The following is a 24,589-nucleotide window of genomic DNA, read 5'->3' on the forward strand; positions in this document are numbered from 1 at the left end:
TGAGGCCTAACCAGAGACTTGTAAAGATTTAGCATGACTTCCTTATTTTTCTATTCAATGCCACTATTTACAAAACCAAGAATCCCATGTGTTTTCTGAATCACCTTGTCAACTTGCCCTGCCACCTCCAAAGATGTGTGAATATGCATCTCCAAGTACCTCAGCTCTCGAATCCCCCTTCAAAATAGCAGCATCAAGATTAAACTGCTTCTGTGTTGTTTCCACCAAAGTGGATTACTTCACATTTACCTATAATTAAATGGCACCTGCCACATGTTTGCCCATTTCACCAGTCGATATCTTCCTGAAGTCTGCTACTATGTTGCTCAATATTACTACTTTGACAAGTTTTGGATCATTTGCAAACTTTGAAATTGTACTCCATTATAACTAAGACCCAGTCGTTTATTTATATGCAAGAAAAGCACTGGTCCTAGTATCAAGTCTTGGGCAGCCCTCTGTAAATTTCTCACCAGTCAGAAAAAAAAACATTAATTCATTCATCACCACTCTCTGCCTCCTATCTCTTAGCCAATTTTGCACTTAAGTTCTCATCATCCCTTCAATGCCATATGGTTCTATTTTCCGAATTAGCCTGTTATGAGGTACCTTGCCCAATGCCTTTTGCAAGTCCATATATACATCGACTGCACCAACTTCATCAACCTTCTCTGTAACTTCAAATAACACAATAAAGTTAATCAGACATGATTTTCCTTTCACAAATTCATGCTTGCTATCCCTTATAACCCATGTTTCTCTAAGTGAGAATTAATTTGTCATCCGTAGCCAAAACCTTCATCTGAGCCTGTGTTAATTCTGGACATGACTTACTGCTCCAGCTGGTCTTCCACCTTGTACCCTCCGAAAATTTGAACTCCTCAAAAACTCTCGCCACCTGTAACCTAGCACGTCGTTCCACTCACCTATCAACCCTGTGCTCGCTGACCTAAATCCTGATTCAGCAATGCCTCAAATTTAAAATTCTCATCTGTGTTTTCAAACCCTTCAATGGCCTCACCACCCTCCCTCCCCCACCCCCAATCTCTATTACCCCCTCCAGCCATTTAATCCTGCAAGATCTCTGTGCTCCTTTAATTATGGACTTCTTGCACATCCCCAATTTCCATCACTCCAGCAGCCTAGGCCCTAAGCTCTGGAATTTCTTCCCTGATCCTTGCTGCCTCTCTACTTCTTTAATATGCTACTTAAAACTCTTTGACCAAGTTTTTGGTTGCCTGTCCTAATGGGGTTGGTGTCAAAACTGAAAATGCTCCTGTGACGTGCCTTGGAATGTTTTACGTTAAGAGAGTTATACAAATGCATGTTGTTGTTTGAATGAAAAATACCTAACTTCTTCATGTCTTTCCTTGTATTTCCTCATACCATGATATCAAAAACATTTAACTTTGAATTGTAGAGCTGCTCATCACTATTAATTATTTAATTTTAAAAAGTCAAATCCTATGTCAGGGAATTCCATCTAACTGGTATCCCGTATTTCCAAAAGACAGATCTTTACTAAAGAAAAAGGTACCTTAACAATAAAATTCACAATACAAAGCACGCCACTATTAACCATCATATACTGTTCTTGAATAAAATTGGAGCATGGGTGAAGTTACCTTTTTGATTTGAAACTGTTTACAAAGTTTTTGGTTTTCCCTATATACGTTCTCCAGTTTCCAGTTATACTTTTTCAACTGTCTCCTCTTCAGATGCACGTAACTCTCAGTTTCCATTACCACAGCCTCAGACTCTTCCTCCGGTAAATCATCATCTTCCACTTCTGCCCCAGCATCATCTTTCACTGCAACTACAACACATTAACCATGTTGGTTATAAATGACAACGGCTAAACCACAATGAAAACCATACCAAAACCAAGTGCCAAAGCTGGTTTAGTGATAGCACTCCTGTCTCTGAGTCAAAAGGCTTGGGATTCAAGTCCTAGGCCAGAGATTTGAGCTGACATGCCCATTTCAGTATTGACGGAGTGCTGCACTGTTTCAGGTGCTGTCTTTCAGAAGAGATAAACTGAAGCCCCATCACGTGGATGTAAAAGATCCTATGGCTTCATTCAGGAGAGTTCTCACTGGTGTCGCTGCCCATATTTAGCCCTCAATCAACATTACCAGAGCAGATGATCTAGTCATTTATTTTATTGGTGTTTCTGGGAGCTTGCTGTGTGCAGATTAGTCGCTGCATTTTGTACACTGCAAATAGGGGCAACACTTCAAAAGTGCTTCACTGGTTATAAAGCACTTTATGACATTCTGAGGCTATGAAAGGCACTATACAAACATAAGTCTTTTTTTGTTGTTACTTAAAGCAAAATATAAAAAGGCCCACCAAACATCTCCCCACTCTCCAACATTGGATCCTGGTCCAAGACCTGTTGCCTGCTGTATTGGCCCTAAACCTGTTAGCCTCAGCACCCTGGAATTTTCCCTTTTTTAAAAAAAATGTTTCAATGAAGTCTATGTTCACTGCAGTAATTGCCATACTATTGCATTGGGAAACTCCTTCAAAACTCAAGGAATTACTTCTTAGAACTCAAGTTGTAGCTTGTGCTTTCCTTAGCTCTGCAACAAAACCTTTTGCGGATGCAATGGGTACCACAACAAATCTCAATGACTCCAGTTTCATAATAGTACCTGCCAGTTGATGATAAAGAGGATAGTTGCGAGGTGTTTGGTCACCATTAGTTTGTTCAGTCAAGACAGAGAGCACAACAGGAGGCACACTGTATTCATGGGTGGTTTCAAGGAGTAGTTTGCTCATTTTCACTTCATTTTCCAAGCACATGATCAATGTGTGAACCACTGGTTCATTTGTTTTTGCTGCTAACAAGGCCTCTTCATAGAGGTGTTCGGTTATATGCAAACGGCAAGCTTGGGGTAAACTGTCGTTGATAGAAGAAAAGGCTAAAAGTGGGACCTCATACGGATATTTATTACCAGGTGGAAATCGGATCTCAAGTGTGTATAGGAGTGCATTGCTGTCACAACGCAAATGACTGTCCTCTTTCCTTTCTTCCCTTGAAGGAAGCTCATGTCTCAACTTACATCTCGACCCAAAGCGGCAACTACCCTGGAGGTAATGCTGACAAATGTTTTTCAGAGTCTTTGATGCTGAGTCTTCGGTCTCACACCTTCTCGATTTATTAAGCTTCTGTGTTAGAAACACAAGTGCCAGTTCAATGCTCCAGACTCGGTTTTGAATCCTTTCAGAGAATTTGCTCTCGTATATGGAGCTAAGAGCAAATGCTTCTTCTTGCCTCCGCTCCACACAGTCCTCCATGCTAATATTCCCAAATTTGGGAGAGGCCTTGATTCTATCTTTGAACTTTTCCCTAAAGCACTGCTGCAATAGATATTCCAAAGATGATCCTACATCTCCATCAAACATTTTGAGCGCCAATATGCAACGTTCTGTATGAAAACCATACCTAAAATAAAAATAAGCATGTTATTTTTACATAACATCACAATTCATTGCAATATATGCCTCTATGACAGAATACGTTAACCATAAACATATGCAATAGTCAGCACTCAGGTGCAATTGGAAGAATAGATTACAGGTTCTGTACCTAGAACAAGTTGTCATGGTTAACAGCCAGGGAATTTGAGCTAAAACTATTGATATTAACAGCAGTTAAATTAAACCTACCTCTAAATAAGCTAAATACTGCAGATGCTGGAAATCTGAAATAAAAACAGAAAATGCTGGAAATACTCAGCAGGTCAGGCAGCCTATCAGTTGTGGATCAGTTGGGTACACCCTCACCTCTGAATCATAAGATTCCGGGTTCAAGTGCCACTGCAGGTTTTGGGCATGAAAATCAAGGATGACGATCCAGAGTAATAGTGAGAGAGAGTGCCGCACTGTCAGAGGTTCTGGCTTTGAGATAAGACGTTAAACTGAGGCCTCATCTGCCTGCTTGGGTGGATGCAAAAGATCCCCATGGCACTATCTTTGAAGCAGCGGAGTTATCCTTTTGTCTTGGCCAATACTTATCCCTCCTTCAAAATCACAAAAACAGATTATCTGGTTATTGTTACATTGCTGTTTGTGGAGGTCTGCTCTGTGTAATTGGCTGCCACGTTTCCTACATTACAACAATGACTACACTTCAAAAATACTTCCTTAGCTGTAAAGCACTTTGAAACATTCAGTGATCATGAAAAGTGCGATATAAATGCATGTCTTTCTTTCTTTCCCATCTGTGGAGTGAGAAACAGAGTTTCCCCTCCATATTGTCTGGCAGCTGTAGACATTTTCATTTCTAAAATGTTTGAAAGTGCTGAGAACATGCAATTACCTTAAGGCACTCTCTCTCCCTTACCTGCCCTCCAGCATTGGAAGCCCACCTGCCATCTTTAATTGGATCATGAGCCCATGCCACTAATTGGCCTTTTCATTGACAATTATGTCAGGGCCTACTTCTGATGCAGTATGAGGTTGGAATCTGGAAACGATCCTGATGTTGAGGCTCTGGCCCCAGGCTAAAAAACTAGAACATGAATTCTGCTTCTCTCTCCTGATGAATGTTTCCAGCATTTTGTTTTTATTCTAAATAATCTAGAACTATTTATGCTTCTGCAAACCTTTAGTAGGCTCAAACTTCAATTATAAAAAACACATTTCTGAGACATGAACCTACTAACAAACAATAGGGTTAGAAGATGGAAGATAAACTTTGCACATGGAACCACACCCACACTCCCATTCTTTTCAATGGATAAGGCACCACACTACCACTTCTACCTCACACAAAAAGGAAAACACATGGAACCCAATTTTATCTCTATGCAAATCAGTTTGAATGAGTTAAAATTTCATTCCATATGCAGTGCATGCATTTCTTATTGTATTCCACTGTTAAAAACAAACAGGATGTATTCTAAATGAGCATAGTATAAAGCGTTTTGGGACTCTGGCAAACTGGAGGAAGGGCACTGCCTATGAGCTGGCCTCAGTCCCAAAGAATTGTGTAGTGCACTATTCAATCTAGTTTGACATCTTTACCAGGAAGGGAATAACCATTGATACTTGAGCAAAACAGGATAAGTTATCAATAAGAATTCGAAAAAAGTATAGATTTGTATTTTGTTCTCTAAACAAGGGGGGTAGTTTGCATGATGGCATTGAACGAACAATTTTAACTAGGGTAACTATGAGGCATAGAAAAGCGAATTGGAGGGCAACATACAAGGAAGTGAACTGTTCTTTATTGTCAAAGAAACAATTATCCAGACGCCAGGAAAACAAACTATCACAGTATCCTTATTTATTGAAAGCACGTACTTCAACTACATCATCCTATAGTCTTGCAAAGAAATCCATTTTGTCTATTATAAGATGCACAGTATGTCTAATGACACAAAGTAAAGTGTAATATGAGATTAAGTTTGCAGCTAAAGTTTGGGAGTCTTAGGACAGAAACAGTGGAAAGAGATGCCCATTTCTGGTTTCTATCCAGAATTGTTGTGTGCCAACTTTCTCACCAACTAACTTTATTATTATGAATGCCCTGCTGGGAAGGTAAGCAAAAAGAAATTGAACACTAGTTCCCAAAACCCCTGCATTCGCTTTCAATTTTCCTTAGATATAGGTGTGGCCCCAGACAAATGCAAATGTTACAAACCATTCAAGAAAGGGGAAAGGAACTATAGGCCAGTCAGCCTTTTATTGGTGGTGGAGAAACCTTTAGAGGTAATAATTCGGAGCTAAAGTAATTGGCACTTGGAAAAGTACGATCTAATACAAGAAAGTTAGCATGGCTTTCATAAGAAGCTCATAAGAAACAGGAGCAGCAGTAGGACATTTGGCCCATCAAGCCTGCTCTGTCATTCAATAAGATGCTTAAGCAAATCATGTTTGGCTAACTTAATTGAGTTCTTTGATGATGTAACAGAGAGGGTTGATAAGGATAGAGCAGTAATGTACACAAAGACTTTCAAAAGATGTTTAATAAAGCGCCACATAATAAACATGTTTGAAAACTCAAAGTTCGTGGGATTAAAGGGACAGTGTCAATGTGGACACAAAATTGGCTAAGGGACTGAAAGCAGTGATGAATGGTTGTTTTTCAGACTGAAGGGAAACATACAGTGGGTTGGTATTAGGACTGCTGCTCTTTTTGATGTGTGTTAATGACATGGAAGGGTATGCATGGCATAATTTCAAAGTTTTCAGGTGACATGAAACTCAAATCTAGTAAAACATTGAGGAGGGTAGTAACAGACTTCAGAAAGAATGTGAAATAAAAGCAAAATACCGCAGTTCTGGAAATCTGAAATATAAATAGCAAATGCTGAAAGCACTTGGTAGGTCAGGCAGAATTTGTGGAGTTAGAAACAGTGTTAACATTTTAGGTCAATGACCTTTCATCAGAGCTCAAAAAAGTTAGAGATTTAACAGTTCATACGCAAGCATAGAGCCAGGTTAAAAGGCAGGAGATGGGGTGAGAATAGATCAAAGGGGAAGGACTGTGATAGGATGGAGGGCAGGATAGAATAAATGACAAAGGGAATGATGGTGCAAGCTCAAAGTGGGTAGTAATAGGACAAGTTAAAGACACAAAATATGGAAGTAGGGGAGGTGTAAATGGTAATAGCAAACCAACTACCAGCATCTGGTGTCCGATAAAATGGGAGCAGTGGTTATGGTCTAAAGTTACTGAATTCAACGTTTAGGCTGGAAGGCTGTAAAATCCCCAAATGAAAGCAGAGGTGCTGTTCCTCAAGCTTGCAGTGAAGTTCATTGGAACAGTTTTGGGGGCTGAAGAAATGAAAAGCAAAGTTGATGGAACTTTCCAGCTCGGGGCAAGAGCAGGAAGCTGCCCGAACACAGTAATCAATGCACGAGAAAAAATAACGAGGGAGGGGTCCCTTGTTGGACAGGGACAAAAACGTACACGTATTCCACATAAAGGCAAGCATAGCTAGAACCTATATTGCTTCCCATACTGACAGCTTTTATTTGGAAGGAGTGAGTGGAGTTGAAGAAAAAGTTGATCAATTTAAGATAGGAACCATAAAATAAAAACAAAAAGCTAAAAGCTACTGCGGATGCTGGAAATCCAAAACAAAAACAGAATTACCTGGAAAAACTCAGCAGGTCTGGCAGCATCAGCGGAGAAGAAATCAGTTAACGTTTCGAGCCTTCATGGCCCTTCGGCAGAACTGAAGCATAGTTAGAAGAAGGGAGAAATATAAATTGGTTTAAGGTGGGTGGGTGGGTGGGGGGGGTGGGGGGTGGGGAGAGAGAGACATTGAGGGTGTGGTGATTGTGGAGATGAGCAGATAATCAAAAGATGTCACAGACAAAAGGGTCAAAGAGGTGTTTTGTCTGAGAAAAGTGCTAATTAAGAATGGAAGACAGGATATTCAAAGTACAGCTCTAGTGGGGGTGGGGTGGAAAGGCTAACAAGGTTTTAGTTTTAGATTTAAAAATAATGGAAATAGGTGGGGAAAGAAGAATCTATATAAATTATTGAAAAAAAAGCGGGGGGAGGGGGGAAGAAACGGGGTGGGGATGGGGGGAGGGGGAGTTTAAGATCTAAAGTTGTTGAATTCAATATTCAGCCCGGAAGGCTGTAAAGTGCCTAGTCGGAAGATGAGGTGCTGTTCCTCCAGTTTGCGTTGGGCTTCACTGGAACAATGCAGCAAGCCAAGGACAGACATGTGGGCAAGAGAACAGGGTGGAGTGTTAAAATGGCAAGCGACAGGGAGGTTTGGGTCTTTCTTGCGGACAGACCGCAGGTGTTCCGCAAAACGGTCGCCCAGTTTGCGTTTGGTCTCTTCAATGTAGAGGAGACCGTATTGGGAGCAACGAATGCAGTAGACTAAGTTAGGGGAAATGCAAGTGAAATGCTGCTTCACTTGAAAGGAGTGTTTGGGCCCTTGGACGGTGAGGAGAGAGGAAGTGAAGGGGCAGGTGTTGCATCTTCTGCGTGGGCATGGGGAGGTGCCATAAGTGGGGGTTGAGGAGTAGGGGGTGATGGAGGAGTGGACCAGGGTGTCCCGGAGGGAACGATCCCTACGGAATGCCATCAGGGGGGGTGAAGGGAAGATGTGTTTGGTGGTGGCATCATGCTGGAGTTGGCGGAAATGGCGGAGGATGATCCTTTGAATGCGGAGGCTGGTGGGGTGATAAGTGAGGACAAGGGGGACCCTATCATGTTTCTGGGAAGGAGGAGAAGGCGTGAGGGAGGATGCGCGGGATATGGGCCGGACACGGTTGAGGGCCCTGTCAACGACCGTGGATGGAAAACCTCGGTTAAGGAAGAAGGAGGACATGTCAGAGGAGCTGTTTTTGAAGGTAGCGTCATCAGAACAGATGCGACGGAGGCGAAGGAACTGAGAGAATGGGATGGAGTCTTTACAAGAAGCGGGGTGTGAGGAGCTGTAGTCGAGGTAGCTGTGGATAGGAACCAGTTGGGGATCATTCAAAAGGAGGAGCAGATGGCCTGAGGCAGTTCTGGTGGGGATGGATGGAAGGACTGGACATCTAAAGAAAGGAAATAGGTAGTCAGGAAACTGTAAGTGGTTAAAGTGGCAGCAGGCTGCAGAGGAGTTGCAGATGTAGATTGGAAGAGATTGGACATGGCGGGGGGAAAAGTGAAATCAAGGCAGTTGGAAATAAGTTCAATGGGACAGGGAACAGGCTGAAATGATGGGTCTCCCACTGCTGTCCAGTTTGTGGATCTTGGGAAGGAAATAGAAGCGGATTGCGTAGGATTGGGGAACTCTGAGGTGGGAGACCATGGTGGGACTGGATATGACCTCCAGAAGACAGTCTGTGAAACAATGGCATGATGGAATTACGGTCTGAAGGTAGTAGGAGAGTTGGTGTTCAGCCTCAACAAAGTAGCAATCTGCTCCATCGGTTTAGTAGATATGTAAGGGCTGGACTTGAGATGTGGAGTGCTGCAAATTGATGATGACATAAGCAGCCTGGTGAAATGGGTAGATAAAATTTAACTCCAAAAAGTATGAAGTGATGCATTTTGGTAGGAAGAATGGGGAGTGGCAAATCAGCTACATGGTACAATTTTAAAGAAGATGCAGGAACAGACAGCTGGAATGTGCATAGGCAAATCTTTGAAGGGGGCAGGATAAGTTGAGAAGTATGCTAAAAAAGCATTCAGGATCCTTAGCTTTAAAAACAGAGGCATATAGCACAAAAGCATGGAAGTTATGTAAAACTTTTATAAAGCACAAGGCTCCAGCTGGAATAGTGTCCCCAATTCTGGGAACTACACTTTAGAAAGGATGTCAAGGCCTTAGAGAGGATGCACAGGAGATTTACTGGAATGGTACCAAGGTTTAAAGACTTTAATTATTTGGAAGCCAGGGCTGTTCTCCTTTGAACATCTCTATTAAATCTATTTTATTAAATCTAATTTTATCTATTAAATCTCCTCAACTTTCTCTGCTTTGAGTTCTAAAGGGTTTTGATAGAATAAATAAGCAGAAACTGCATCCAGTGCACTAGGATTAGTAGCCAAAGAAGATAGACTTCAATTAATTGGCAAAAGAACCAAAGGTAAAATAAGGAGGTCCTATTTTTTTTACACCATCTGTCATGATCTGGACTGCACTGCTTGAAAGAGTGATGGAAGAAGATTCAACAATAATTTTCCAAAGTGAATTGAATAAATACTTGAAAGGCAAAAATTTGCAAGGCTGTGGAGCGAGGACAGGGCTGACTGAATAGCTCTTTCAATTAGCCAACATAGCCAAATAGCCTCCTTCTATGCTGTAATGTTCTACGATTCCATGAATCTATGAATTGTAACTGCCTGTAGTATATATTGATTAAACTGAACACTCAGCAGTTTCTAAAACCCGTATTAAATGCACCATCCAGTCGTGGTCCAGCTAAAGCTAATCAAACTCTTTTCAGGAAGATTTCAATCTGAGTACAAAGACTCAACCCAACTTGAGATGATTTTTTTTGTTCTTTTACAATTGTTTCCTTTGACAGCATTGCACCTATCCCCCAATTCTTCTCAAACAGAAAAGTTGCTGAGCAAGATATGTTTCATAAAGATTACAAAAGTACTGAAATATTAGCAAAATAACTAACTCTGTTCCCTCAAGTACATCTCACAACAGCATAGAATAGATTCAAATTCAGAATATTAACAGTTCTAGCATTTGGCATCTGTATCTGCAAAAGCATAAAGACACTAGTCTTTTACACAGAATGTCTATGCCATGTTTATGTTCCACATAAGCCTCTTCCCACTCTAATTACTTCATCTCACTCTATCAACATTTCCAATTCCTTTCTCCATCATGTACTTCTCACATGCTTTTCCTTAAATGCATCTATGCTATTTCTTCAACTACTCCAAGTAGCAGCAAGTTCCATGTTCACAATGCTAACCTGAAGCTTTAAAATGTGACTAACCAATACATTTAACATGGATTCAACAAAAATCTAAACCAACAAACCTAGTCAGCTTCCGAACAGCAAATGAAGAGATCTCAGGCTGTTCAAAACTGGTTTGTTGGTCAACATGATGGTACACTAGGGGAATATTTTCAGCCATCGCCAAACCCTCTTCCTTTGTGGACCAGTACTGATCTTCATCCCTGTAATCCAGGTCATCATATTCTTCCTTCAGATCACAGTCCTCCTCAGAATCCTCACTTCTACAGAATAAAGGGGAAAGGGGCAAAACAAAATTGGGAACAAAAGTATTAACACAACAAAACAAAACTTAGTAGCCAAAACACAATCAAACACCAGTAAGATCAATTTGGATTTGTCAATGGTCAAGTTTCACATAGAATTTATAGCACAAAAACAGGCCATTTGACTCAACTAGTCTGTGCCCGTGTTTATGCTTCACATGAGCCTCAATCCAACTTATTTCATCCAACCCTATCAGCATGTCCTTCCAGTCATTGCTCCATCACATACTTACTTAGCTTCCCCTAAAATGCAAATTTTAGTTCCCCTCCAAGCCACTCACCATCCTGACTTGGAAATATATCGCCATTCCTTCAGTGTTGCTGGGTCAAAATCCTGGAACTCCCTCCCTAATAGCACTGTGGGTGTACCTACACCACATGGACTGCAGCAGTTCAAAAAGGCAGCTCACCACCATCTTCTCAAGGGCAATTAGGGATGGGCAATAAATGCTGGCCTAGCCAGCGACGCCCACATCCCATGAATGAATAAAAACAAATTATCTAACCTTCCGAGAGGCTGTAGGTATTTTGTGACTAATGTTTTATAGCATGTTTTAATGGAGAAATGTCAGTAGAAATAAAAATCATTTTTTAAAAATATACTATCAAATTCCATTGAGTCTTGTGAACTCTAAAAGCTTTGAAAATGAGAATTTTGTCAGTTGAAAATTTACATTACTTGAAAGAAAGTTCATTACATCAGTGATTGAAGCAAACCCAAACCAATGGGTTGGTCTCAATGAAGGAAATAGTCTTTGAAAAAAAAAGTTAGATTCAATTGAACACTACACACAAAACCAATATGGACAAGTATCGGCAGAAGGGATGAGCATTTCTTTTTAATTGTTCCAAGCCATGGTAGTATTTTTCCCTTGAATAATAAAGTAAGTTTATACGGCAATGTTTGAAGACAAACATTGTTCAGTGGCTTCTCAGATTTATGGAAAATACTCCAAAAATACCATAGAGTGAGTGCACATGCATATGTATCTGACTACCTACACAGAAGAATTATACATCTCCCATCTGCTCTGAGAATTTTACTCCTAGGAAGCTGTTTCCTTGTTACAGGAATGTCTTGTCAAATGGTCAGAGTTTTATCCCTAATTACTTCAGGCTCATAAGATTTCCTGAAATTGAAAATAAAGTTCACTCTATTTGAAGGGAAATTGGTTTGCAATATTACTTTAAAAGATTTGCATTGTGTGTACATAAAAGAAAATTATACATATTGGAGACATAATGGTAAATGGGAAAAGAGATATTTTTGCAACTGCAAAAGTAATTTCAGAATATTCTATAACAATAACATGCCAAAAAAAAATTGAACATGAAAAGTTCATTGTTTCTATCATGGTTGAAATGAATCTCATCATACTTAGTGTGAACACAATTTTTAAGACTCTTTTATAGAAATTGACTTCCTGACAATACATAAAAAAAAGTAACAAAGTATTTCTATAGTTAAGGATTCTTATGCTTGTGATCAAATCCCACCATGGCCTCGACCCTCATTATCTCTGAAACTTCCTCCAGCCCCAAAATCCTTCAAGAATTCTTCTTTCCTCCAATTGTGGTCTCATACGCATCCCTCACTTCCTTCACTCTACCATTAATGGCTGGGCATTCAACTGCCCAAGCTGTAAAGTCTGGTAATCCCTCTATAAACTTCTCCACCTTTAAGATGCTCCTTAAAACCTCTCTCTTCCAGAAAGTTTTAATATCTATGAAGCTCAGTGCCGTAAAGCCCCTTGGGACATCCTACTACATCAAAGGCATTATCTAAATGCAAGTTGTTGTTGAAATAAAACACGCAACCATGTTCACAGAACCACACAGTCATACAGCACAGAAGGAAGGCATTTGGCCCATTGTGCCTATTTTGGCCCTTTACATCCAATTAATCCCACTCTGCTGCTCTTTTCCCACAGTCCTGTAAACGTTTCCCTTTGAAGTATTCATCAACTCTTTCTAAAAGTTGCTACTGAATCTGCTTCCACCATCCTTTAGGCAGTGCTTGCCAGAACGCAACAACTTGCTACATAATTTTCTTTTCCTCACATCACCTTTCACTCGATTGCCAAATCTTAGATCTGTATCCTACAGTTACCAATCATTCCAGCACTGGAAATAATTTCTCCTTAAATTTTTTCTCATGTCATCTTTCACACTTTTATGAATCATCTTAGATCTGCATCCTCTAGTTACCAACCATGTGACCACTGGAAATTTACTCTATCAAACCATGACTTTGAATGCCTCTGTCAGATCTCCACATAGTTGTTTGAACTTTAAGGAAAACAACCCCAGCTTCTTCAGTCTCTCCGCATAGTGCATTCAGGCAGGACTTCGCCTATTGATGACATTGTCCATCACTTTGATCGAGAGTAGACTGATGGGGCATTAATTGGCCAGATTGGATTTGTTCTGCTTTTTGTGGACAGGACATGCCTGGGCAATTTTCCACATTGTTGAGTAGACACCAGTATTGTTGTTGTTTTTGGAACCATTTGGCTAGGTATACGACTAGTTCTGGAGCACGTCTTCAGTACTTCAGCTGGGATGTTGTCAAGGACCATGCTCCAATGCCTTCAGGCATTTGTGGATATCATGAGAAGTGAATCTAATTGACTGAAGACTGGCATCTGTGATGGTAGGGAATTCAGGAAGGGACAGTGATGGCAAATCTGGCTGAAGATGATTGTAAATGCTCCAGCTATGTCTTTTGCACTGCTGTGCTGGGCTCTCCCATCATGGAGGATAGAGATGTTTTTTAAGCCTCCTCCTCCCATTAGTTGATTACTTGTTTACCACAATTCATGACTGGACATGGCAGGACTGCACAGCTGATCTTATCTACTTGATGTGGGATCATTTAGCACTGATTATCGCATGCTGCTTTGGTGATTTTGCATGCAAACAGTCCTGTGTTGTAGCTTCAATGGGTTTGCACCTCATTTTTAGGTTTGCCTGGTGCTCTTCTACACTCCTCAGAGTTGGTCCTCTGGCTTGATGGTAATGGTACAGTGAGGAAAATGACAGACCATGAGCAGAATTTTCTGATTGTGCCAGCGGCGGGAATTGTAGTGGCGGGAGTGGAAAATTCAGAGTGAGGTCAAAAGTCAGATTTCCGCCGCGTGGGAAAACAAGTTGGAATTTCCCCTCAGCACTTTCATGGCAGTCTAATGACAGGTCAACTTTCCCACTGATCCATGTTGAGAACCCCAATGAAGAGTGCAGCAGGGCATGCCAGGAGCAGCACCAGGCATACCTAAAAATGAGGTGTCAACCTGGTGAAGCTACAACACAGGACTACTTGCATGTCAAACAGCATAAACAGCAAGAGATAGACAGAGCTAAGTGATTCCACATCTAACAGATCAGATCTCAGCTCTGTAGTCCAGCCACATCCAGTCATGAATGGTGGTGGACAATTAAACAACTCACTGGAGGAGGAGGCTCCACAAATATCCCCCATCCTCAATGATGGGGGTACCAGAACAAATGCAAAAAAAAAAAAGCTGAAGCATTTGCAACCATCTTCAGCCAGAAGTGCCGAGTGGAAGATCCATCTTGCACTCCTCCAGAGGTTCCCAGCATCACAGATGCCAGCCTTCAGCCAATTCAATTCACTCCACGTGATATCAAGAAACAGCTGAAGGCACTGGTTACTGCAAAGGCTATGGGCCCTGACAATATTCCGGCAATAGTACCGAAGGCTTGTGCTCCAGAACTTCACGCGCTCATAGCCAAACTGTTCCAGTACAGCTACAACACTGGCATCTACCCAGCAATGTGTAAGATTGCCCAGGTATGTCACATACACAAAAAAGCAGGACAAATCCAACCCTGCCAATTACTACCCCATCAGTCTACTCTCGATCATCAGTAAGGTGATGGAAAGGGTCATCAACCGTGCTATCAAGTGGCACTTGCTTAGCAATAACCTGCTTACTGACGCTCAGTTTGGGCTTTGCCAGGGTCACCCAGCTCCTGACCTCATTTCAGCCTTGGTTCAAACACAGACAAAAGAGTTGAACTCCAGAGGTGAGGCAAGAGTGACTGCCCTTGACATCAAGGCAGCATTTGACAGAGTGTGACATCAAGGAGCCCTAGCAAAACTGGAGTCAATGGGAATCGGGGAAAACTCTCCACTGGTTGGAGTCATGCCTAGCACAAAGGAAAGTGGTAGTGGTTGTTGGAGGTCAATCATCTCAGTGCCAGGACATCACTGTAGGAGTTCCTCAGGGTTGTGCCCTAGGCCCAACCATCTTCAGCTGCTTCATCAAAGACCTTCCTTCCATCATTGCGTCAGAAGTGGGGATGTTCTCTGATGATTGCACAATGATCAGCACCATTTGCGACTCCTCAGATACTGAAGCAGTCCATGTCCAAATGCAGCAAGTGACATTCGCGCCACACAAGTGCCAGGCAATGACCATCTCCAATAAGAGAAAACTAACCATTGCCCCATCACATTCAATATTACCATCGCTAAATCGCCCACTATCAACATCCTGGGGGCTACCATTGACCAGAAACTGAACTGGACTAGCCATATAAATATTATGGCTACAAGAGCAAGTCAGAGGCTAGAGATCCTGTGGCGAGTAACTCACCTCCTGACTCCCCAAAGCCTGTCCACCATCTACAAGGCACAAGTTAGGAGTGTGATGGAATACTCCCCACTTGCCTAGATGAGTGCAGCTCCAACAACACTCAAGAAGCTTGACGACATCAAGGACAAAGCAGCCTGCTTGATTAGCACCCCATCCACAAACATGCACTCCCTCCACCACCAACACACAGTAGCAGCAGTGTGTACCATCTACAAGATGCACTGCAGGAACTCACCAAGGTTCCTTAGACAGCACCTTCCAAACCCACAATTGCTAACATCTAGAAGGCCAAGGGCAGCAGACACATGGGAACACCACCACCACCTGGAAGTTCCCCTCCAAGCATCATCTTGACTTGGAAATATATTGCCGTTCCTTCATTGTCGATGGGTCAAAATCCTGGAACTCCCTCCCTAACAGCACTGCGGGTGTATCTACACCACATGGACTGCAGCGGTCAAATAAGGCAGCTCACCACCAACATATCAAGGGCAATTAGGGATGGGCAATAAATGCTGGCCTAGCCAGCGATGCCTATATCCCATGAATGAAAAAAATCTGCATGCATTAAATATCATGAATGCTCATTCAATACGCCAACTCACCAGAATCACCTTCTCCCTCCTAATTACGTGCCACTGGTCTGAATCACAACCAGATACAAGTGGTGTGCACCTGCCCACCTTCACTTCACACGTGACTTCAAAGTGCGTACTACATTGTAAGCCTACCTGCAACAGCGCTGCTCCAATTTGTCACTGGTGCTAAAGGTGCTCTCTCATATGAGATGAGATGTGGGGTTGGCAGGCAGAGCTGCTTGTACTGTATGCTGTGGGTGGGTAGGCAGGGCTGCAGTCAACCAGCAGAGTCCAGCAAGGGGATGGTGGGGCAGGGAGAATAGGCAGACATGAAAGTGGCAGGCAGAGAGATGATTAGGTGTGGATGAGGGTATTAGAAACAAGGGAGGGAGGGGGAATGGCAGGCAGAGGGATAGTTGGGGATGGAGGAGGGGAGGGATGGCAGGCAGTGGTGACTGGGGGTCGGTGGAGCCCGACATAGAAGGGGTGCATGCAGACACAGGAGGTGGGTTGGTTGGGGTTAGTATGCAGAAGAGGGAGGGGTGCATGCAGACTCATGACTGGAAGGGGGGATTTAGGGTTGCGCAAGAGGGAAGAGGTACAAAGAGACTCATGACTGTACTTGGATGGGTGTGGGTCCTAAAGGAAGTGGGGGGGGCGGGGGGATGACTCAGACAGTCATAGCCCTGGGTTTGAGGCAAGAGATTAAAGGCAGTCCTGGGGCTTTGCAGGCCATGCTACAGGGCTATGTACGGCATGCACATTATGGCCCCAGTCCAGGGAGGGCAAGGCTTGTCTGCTCAATGAGGAGTGCAGGGCGTGGTAAGTGCATCACAGTGGGTGGCTGTGGGGTGGTTGGCTCAGTACTGGGGCTCTAGGCTGAATAATGGTCAGGTGAGGCATCTGCAGCCTGTAAATGGGAAAAACGTAATAAGGGTGGGGTGGGTCCTCAAAGCTCTCGAGGTGGGCGAGGGAGTGCCTCCCTATGTGACCGTGCACATGGCCTCAAGATGGGAAGGGGTGAGATTCACATTGAGCATGGAGACATGTACAGCGATGGGTTCAGGGAGAGGGGCAAGAATATCCACAACAATCACTCCGGGCTCCAGAGTTACTGGGGGAGGCTGCAGTGTGACTGGAGGGAGGTCTATCTGTATACATCGTTGTCATGAAGCTATTAACGTATATATTATTGCAAAATATTTTTCTTTTAAAATAGAGGTTTAGTCTGTGGGTGTGTCTTAATTGGATTATAGCCAGCTAGTCTGGGTGCTTTGATGTGTACTAGCTTTGATATATAAGATAGCGTGCATTTGCATTTTTGGAATACAGCATTCAAGTGGGGAGAAAATTATACCTATCTATCAGATACCAAGCCATATGTTTATATTACTAATAAAATTGGTACTATGAAAGGGGCTTTATTGGTTAGAAAGGTTTAGTTCAGAGGTTGTTGATATAATAAGAATTAACATTCAATGAGCAGTGGTAGATATAACAAGACAACTGTTTTGGGTGTGCAGAACAGAGGCAACGTGAGATCAAAAGGCAGCTGTAAGCCACCAACTGGCTCCAAAGGGAAAAGAACCTCATTTTGAATTCGTAAGGTGAAAATGCTTTGCCTGGTGTCTGGTTAAGTCTATGGGTTGCTGTTGTCTTAATTGTAATTACAGCTACCTGCATTCTTTTCTCTTCTCGCGTGTTGCCTGTTTTGACACTTCCATAGTTTGTTCTAATGATGATACAATTTTTACACGTTAGCTCTATGCTCAATAGGGGGCCTATAACTCGGTACCAGACCTGACCAATAGTACCAGCTAAGCTACTGTTGGGTGTTAGTTTACGATAAGCATATACTGGTAAGACAGAGTCAAGGAAGTCCCTTCACTGCAATTAGCACGCACACCTATACCTTCACAAGTTTTGAAAAAACTAACTCAGTACCCAGGCTTAACAAGGCTTGTGCATGAATTAAAGACAGTTAAAACATTTTCCATGCTTTGAGTACACAATGAGAAACTCTTATAGAATGCCGTTACAAAACACCTGTAAGTAGAATTTAAAATTAAACTATGTGGCTGAGAATTATTGTAGATTCTAAACATGAATTCCTGAAACTGAAAAATCTAAACTTTACTATATTTAAAGGGAAACAAGTTTGCAGTAATATGTTAGAAAAAATATATTATATGCATCCAAACAATAAGCACATAGGTGACAATTGGTGAACGGGAAAGAGAGGCATATTTTGTCAGCTTGATAAACATTTCAGAGACTTCTGTATTATATTTTTTAACATAACTAGATATGTGTTTTAGATCCATATTAAGGTGGAAGCTGTCTTTCTGAACCAAACTTCAAAGTGGAGATTGGAGCCTAGATGTCTGCAAAACAGATGATTTCTCTGATCTGTAGGGTAGCTAAGATTTATATATGAACCACATCTTGGGTGCCAATCATTTTTACGCATCTCTCTCACATCTAGCATCCTCGTTGTCAGAGGGTTGCTAATCATGCTCAATGATGCCATGATATAATGGGACAAATAGTAGAGGCAGGCCCCAAGAACGACCTCAGCTGGTACAAGGATTGAACCTGCACCATCAGCGTTATCAAGCACCACACTCTAAACAACTGAGCTAACCAGCCCCAAGAGTAAAGCATAATAGCTATAAGAGGCCTGGGTAAGGTGTAAAACATCTGTTTGTCAAGTGATTCTATACACAAGCTGCTTTCTTGCATATCTAAACTAGTTTGACTGATGGACACCTCATCATCTGGATGCTGGTGTGGGATAGAAACTATTGGCTTTTCTCAATCATTCAAATTCAATACAGCTTCTAAAACCAAGACTTCTGGGATCATTTCCATTTTCGATGTAGGTGGGAACAGATGGGAGCAGACTGACCACCCATTATACAGCTGCCCAGTGTCGTTACTATTAAAAAAAAATCAATTAAAGACAAAAATTTTCAGCAAAAGGTGTTAGCACCAAATAAACTGTTCTAGAAAAGGGCATTGTACTCTTTGTAGACTGACTTGTTTATTATTTTATTCCTCTTGGACCAGTAATAACTTGCTATGTCCTTTTGCTTCAGTGTATAATCTCTCTTGCAAATTCATTTTAATCATTAGTTTTAGCTTCACACATTGCTCTGATTTTGGAGATATTTACCACCTTTGAAATAGACAGAAGAGTACCATGAGCAACCTACATACAAGTACAATGCATCATTTAACTGTTAGTTCATCGGAAGCTATCACAGTCAATGCATACCAAAGCAAGGATTTAGGTATTGGTTCATAAAATACTCAGTTTACTTATGGAAAATGCTTCTGTTGTGACAGTAACGAGTGTCAGGAGGAAGCTTGGATGGCAGCATTATATTCAAAGTAAAGTCACCTAAAAATGTGTGTTGTCTAACATTACTAACTTGACAAACCACTGCTAGAAAAAAAACAAACATAACTCTCACTAAAGACAAAGCTACATTATAACAATTTCTGAGGGGAATATTTTCTTAATTCACATTCTTATTCCTTAAATTTTTGACTCATTGCTGGGTTAAAGTTCCACAGCTGCTGTCACCTTCCAACACCTTGTCCAAGTGGCTAATATTCATGTGAGGCTTGACAGCAGGTATCAGAAAGATGTAAAGATTCCATGATACTATTTCAGAGAAGAGCAGGGAAGTTATCCCTATGTACTGGCCTATATTTATCCTTCAATCAACCTCACAAAACAGATTTTCTTGTTTTTAAATCACATTGCTGTTTGTGGGACCTTACTGTGAGCAAATTGGCTGCCATGTTTCCTACAACACAACAGTAGCTACACTTCAAAAATACTCAATTGGCTGTAAAGCGCTTTGGGATGTCCTGTGGTCACAAAAGGTGATGCAATGCAAATCTTTCCTTTTTATATATTCAACTGCAGTGGTCCATCCCATCCAAGCCATGTCTTGTCTTGTCTTGGCCTGATCACTACACAGAGCCATTTTCAGCAGGAGTCACACGAAGGTGAAAGATTTTAAGACTGAAGAATGGAGCTTTTCCATTTCAGGCAGCCATGAATTGGATTGAGACTGACCAAATGCATTCCACAAAACGATACCCCACTCGTCAGACTGAGTCAGATTTAATTCCAGTTATGAGTGTTGAAATAGGCTGGAAATCCAACCCAGTCCACAATTATAAATTATATACTCAAAAGGGACATACTTTTAACTTTCATTCTGTGACATAATGAAAATAGAGTTCGAGACAGAGAAAAAAAAACATGTGATGAGCTTACTCTGCTACAGCTTCCTTTTCATGACTTTGCAGCTCTCGGAGAAGTTGCTTAACATCCTTCTGGTTTTCGGTAGTCATGTTTATAGTCTGCAAAAGTACTCGATGTTCAGATTTGGATTTAAATCTGCCTCTGTTTTGGCTATCATTGTTTGATCTGCAGAAAGGAAAATAACCAAAATGTCAACAGAACCATTGCATTTACCTTTCCCATCAAAGACATCCATCCAAAATCTATGCAGCACATGAACTGTTTCTTTTAAATAGAAAAAATATCCAGATTCACTGTGTTCAAAGTAAGGGGAATGAAATAGGCTCCTTTTTGCACTGAGTGACATTCAAGCACTTCTTCAAAGGTTACACAGCATCAGCTTACTTTACCTAATAGCATCCAGGCATAGGACAACAGAAAGAGAGGGGGTGAAACTGGTCTTTGCTAGTAACACCATACAGGCCCATGATGGATCAGCAGCTTATTTTACCCCACTCTTGACTTCCTTTTCACTGAAATTCATGCTAAAAGTGGAGGCCAATTTCATCCCCAAGGCTTTCTGCTGATTAAGTAGATAACAAAGCACACCCAGCTCAACATTCCATGTCTGATGTGCCTGGCCAAGAAGTGAAAATGTTTCAAGGAAGAGTCTTATTGGATTTGAAATGTTAACTCTGTTTCTCTCTCCACGGATGCTGCCAGACCTGCTGAGTTTTTTCAGCATTTTCTGTTATTTCAGATTTCTAGCATCTGCAGTATTTTGCTTTTATCTTATTTCTCATCTCTCACTCCCCTCCCCCAAGTATACAAAGCAATTTATGCCAACTAACATCCATTATCCAGTGATTATATTTTTAAACACTTGTTTTAAAACTCTTCCACTTTCAAAACAAGTATTGTTTTCTACCCTGCTTACAGTTGCAAAACACCATTTCTCGTAAGCCGACCAGCCAAATGACTTGCTCACAGGCATCGTCAAATGTCATTTGCTTACCAACTGCTACGAGCGGCACAAGAATTACTTGGGTTAAATTATTTTGGGTTTCCTTTTCAACCTGTGATGAATTAACTGACTTGTTTGGAGTGTTTCTTCTACTAGATAGGGGATATCAGTAGCCACAGTTCAAATACATTCATAAAATTTATTGCTTAAGCAGAAAGCTGTGCTCACATCACTTGAGCCTGAGTCTGTGTTGGTCACGTTCTGCACCTACCTTTGTGATTTGACTAGATTACCAAATAAGTTGAACTCTCCTCGATCCTTCAACACATCATCAGGATACTTCCTACTTTCAGCTCCGGCTCTACTTTCAGTTCCAGTTCCTGCTCTACTTCCAACTCCAGCTCTGGCTCCTGCTCTACCTCTGGTTCCGGCTCTACTTCCAGCTCCAGCTCCCCTTCCGGCTCCAGCTCTACCCCTACCCCTACTCCGAGGCCTGGACGAAATAGTTGGCTTTCGGGTGAAACAGAAATCATCCCCATCATCCCATGCTTTTCCCGAGGCTTTCCTACTTCCTCCTCCTGTACCACCACGAGGCTTGTTGAACCTTCCTCCTCCTCGGTTTGGCTTCCTTCCAAAATTCATTTTCTGTGATCACTGTTCAAAAGATGAATCACTTGTTATATATTACAGATTTGAATTATAACCAAATAGTTATCAATTCTGGACATTTATAATACATTGCAGGTGAGTTCTACTAGGTGTTCTAGTCAATATTTATCCTTCAAAAACATTACTAAAACAGACAGATTATCTGATCTTTATGTCATTGCTGTTTGTGGAACCTTGCTACGCACAACTCGGTTGCTGCGGTTCCTACATTACAACAGTGACTATACTTCAGAAAGCACAAGGTGCCTTCACTGCACTTTCCAAATTTTTAATGGTAGCAAAATAAAAATCACTCACAATCAAATTGGGAGCTTTGTAAGACAGGTTATGAATAGATTAGCTCATCATTCCATATTCATGGTTGTTCAAATGTGCAAGGTGCTTTATTTTCCCAAATCCACTTCTTACCCTGATGAAGATGGTTGAAGGCAAATTAGTAACATCAACCACAATGAAAATAAAAGCCTGATATTTTTACAAATGTTTACAAATTCAATCCTCACAATAAAAGATCAAACTTTTAAGACACTACATTAATTATTTTTTGGAAAGATTGCTGCTGCATGACCTGCTGGGGTAGTCAATTCCTTTTACTTCAAATTAACTTGATTGAAATGATCTATTACCTTCAGCAACAAACAAAGTGGGAACTTTGCTATTATTTATACTTAATTCAAATTACTGAATAATTCAAATTTTAAGCAGGAACAAAGGACAAAAAGGCCCCGGTCTATTTAGTTCACCTTCTATCACCTTGGTAGTTGCATGATATAATTACAACAAAGTTGTTGACTAATCATCACAATCAATCTCTCTATCTCTCGTCTACAACAGACCTAGACATGATGCGAAAAAAACCATTGTGCTGGTGAGCTTTGGGAACTATAGTTTCAAAGTCATCTGTTCCTCCCAAGCATACTACATGTAACACGTCATATCTCAAATTACGCACATACACTTTCCCAACATGTCATCTTCTGAAATAAATCAATCTAATTTTCTTTGAATGGATAAACACTAACTGCTTCCACTATCTCCCTAGTCTGTTCCATAAATTGGTCATCAGCTTACTGAAATATTGTTCACAGATTCATTTTGAACTTACTTCCCTAGCGCAAGCCAAGTCTTCTGATTCTATTGTTCTAGAGAAGGTGAAAACACCTTGTCATGAGTTACATTATCAAGTCTGGTCAGAATGCCAAAGCTGCTATTATATATTGTTATATTATCTGTAAATATCTTTAAAAGCTAGAACTAATTGTCATGTGTAAGCGTTCCAGGGTGCCACATTTCACAGTTCCTCTAGAGAGTCATGTGATGTGACACAAACAGTCCAAACCTGCCCTTCTTTTGCACAAGGCAGCACAGCAAATATTAAATGTCAAGAGCGCTCATCTTTCCAAACTTAAAGTGTGTTTATTACTAGCATCAGGGACCCAAAAGGCAACAAGAATACGTAGTAACTGCAATTACAGCAGCTGAAAAAAATGACTTTAAATGATCAGCAATAGATGCTACTTCCATGGTTTTAACTTCTGATTTCCAATACTTGCAGTTTATTTTTTAATACAGGGAGCTGTGTTATCCTTAAGGTTAACAAACACCAACATAGGTCTCACTTTGAAACCAAAATGAAAGACTTTTGTGGGGTGGCAATCAACATCAACATTGGCAATATTAACCTTATGGAGCTCACAGGCACCATTCTCACTGTGATATCAGCCCTGAGTCAGATAGATGTGGGTTGTGGAAAATCCCACTCCAGGGACTTGAGCATAAAATCCAGACTAACACTAAAGTGCAGCACTGACAGAATGATGTACTGTCAGAAGTACCATCTATCAGATGATGAATTAAATCAAGGCCCATTTGGTGACATAAATGGACGCTAAAGAATCCATAGCACTGTTTTCAAGGAGTTCTCTTCAAATATTTAGCCCTCAATATCACTACAGTACATCACTGTCTAAGATTTATAATAGCAGGGTAATTTGAGATCTCAGGGGGTCTTGCCTGTCCTTTTCTTGCCTTCCTGCCTTTTTGCAAATCGTTCCAGGCCCAGGCAAGGATCCCATGCTCCGGGTCATGGCCAACAGTGGAACCAGCGAATTTTCGGTGGTGATGAGGAAGAACTAGAGCCTCAAGAGGCAGTGGCTGCTTATAGGCAGAGGATCTTGCGGGAAGAGTACTTGTGTTTCCTTAAGCACACATGAGGAAGGCAACGGGAAATCGCCACATGTAATTTTTTCCCTAGTCATATTGCTCATTGAAATTGAAAACCAGAGGCTCCTATGAACAACCAAAGAGGAAATTGCAAGGAGGCGTGAAGAAATGAGCGACTAGAGATCACCTTGGTCACTAACAAATTGCTGAACCTTGCTGCGCGCAAATTGGCTGCTCCGTTTCTAGCATAACAACGGTAGTTGAAGAAAGTACTTCATTGGCTGTAAATGTTTGGAACCTTCTGAAGTCCTGAAAGGCGCTTTATAAATGCAAGTTCTTCTCTATTTCTAGGAGAGATGGGGAATTATCCCAAGTCTACAGCTAATGCGTGTAACATTAAAAAAAACACTTGCCCAACCATAACATACAGTCCAGCGAAGGTCTCTGTATTTCTCCAGTTGTTTTTCTTACACAAAGCACAAATTGGTTTCGGGATGCTGGGTGCCCCGGAAGTGACTTTATTTTAAAGTTCCGGGTCAAGAAGGCACGGGTTACCATGGAGATCTCGCGGCGTCCATCTTCTCGCTTCACTCAGCTAAAACATCGGCGTGTTTGATTGC

General features: G+C 41.5%; 1 protein-coding gene across 3 annotated transcripts in view; it reads right to left on the bottom strand.

Annotated features, from left to right (window-relative positions):
* dhx57 (DEAH (Asp-Glu-Ala-Asp/His) box polypeptide 57) overlaps positions 1-24,456 on the bottom strand; it is a 95,163-nt gene extending 70,707 nt beyond the window's left edge. The window contains exons 1-7 of one of the 3 annotated variants that reach the window (XM_078556661.1): positions 24,243-24,375; positions 22,104-22,215; positions 21,409-21,791; positions 20,207-20,359; positions 10,473-10,673; positions 2,658-3,451; positions 1,626-1,816 (exon numbers count right to left, since the gene is read on the bottom strand). In XM_078556661.1, the coding sequence (XP_078412787.1) occupies positions 1,626-1,816; positions 2,658-3,451; positions 10,473-10,673; positions 20,207-20,359; positions 21,409-21,779 (1,710 nt within the window). In that variant the 5' untranslated portion in view covers positions 21,780-21,791; positions 22,104-22,215; positions 24,243-24,375. Of the gene's footprint in view, positions 1-1,625; positions 1,817-2,657; positions 3,452-10,472; positions 10,674-20,206; positions 20,360-21,408; positions 21,792-22,103; positions 22,216-24,242; positions 24,376-24,397 lie in introns of those variants that run through there. The other 2 variants (XM_078556663.1, XM_078556662.1) reach the window with 2 other exon arrangements.
* Between the last annotated feature and the right edge of the window lie 133 nt (positions 24,457-24,589).

Source organism: Cetorhinus maximus, chromosome 14, assembly GCF_964194155.1.
Source record: "Cetorhinus maximus chromosome 14, sCetMax3.hap1.1, whole genome shotgun sequence".
NCBI lineage: Eukaryota > Metazoa > Chordata > Chondrichthyes > Lamniformes > Cetorhinidae > Cetorhinus > Cetorhinus maximus.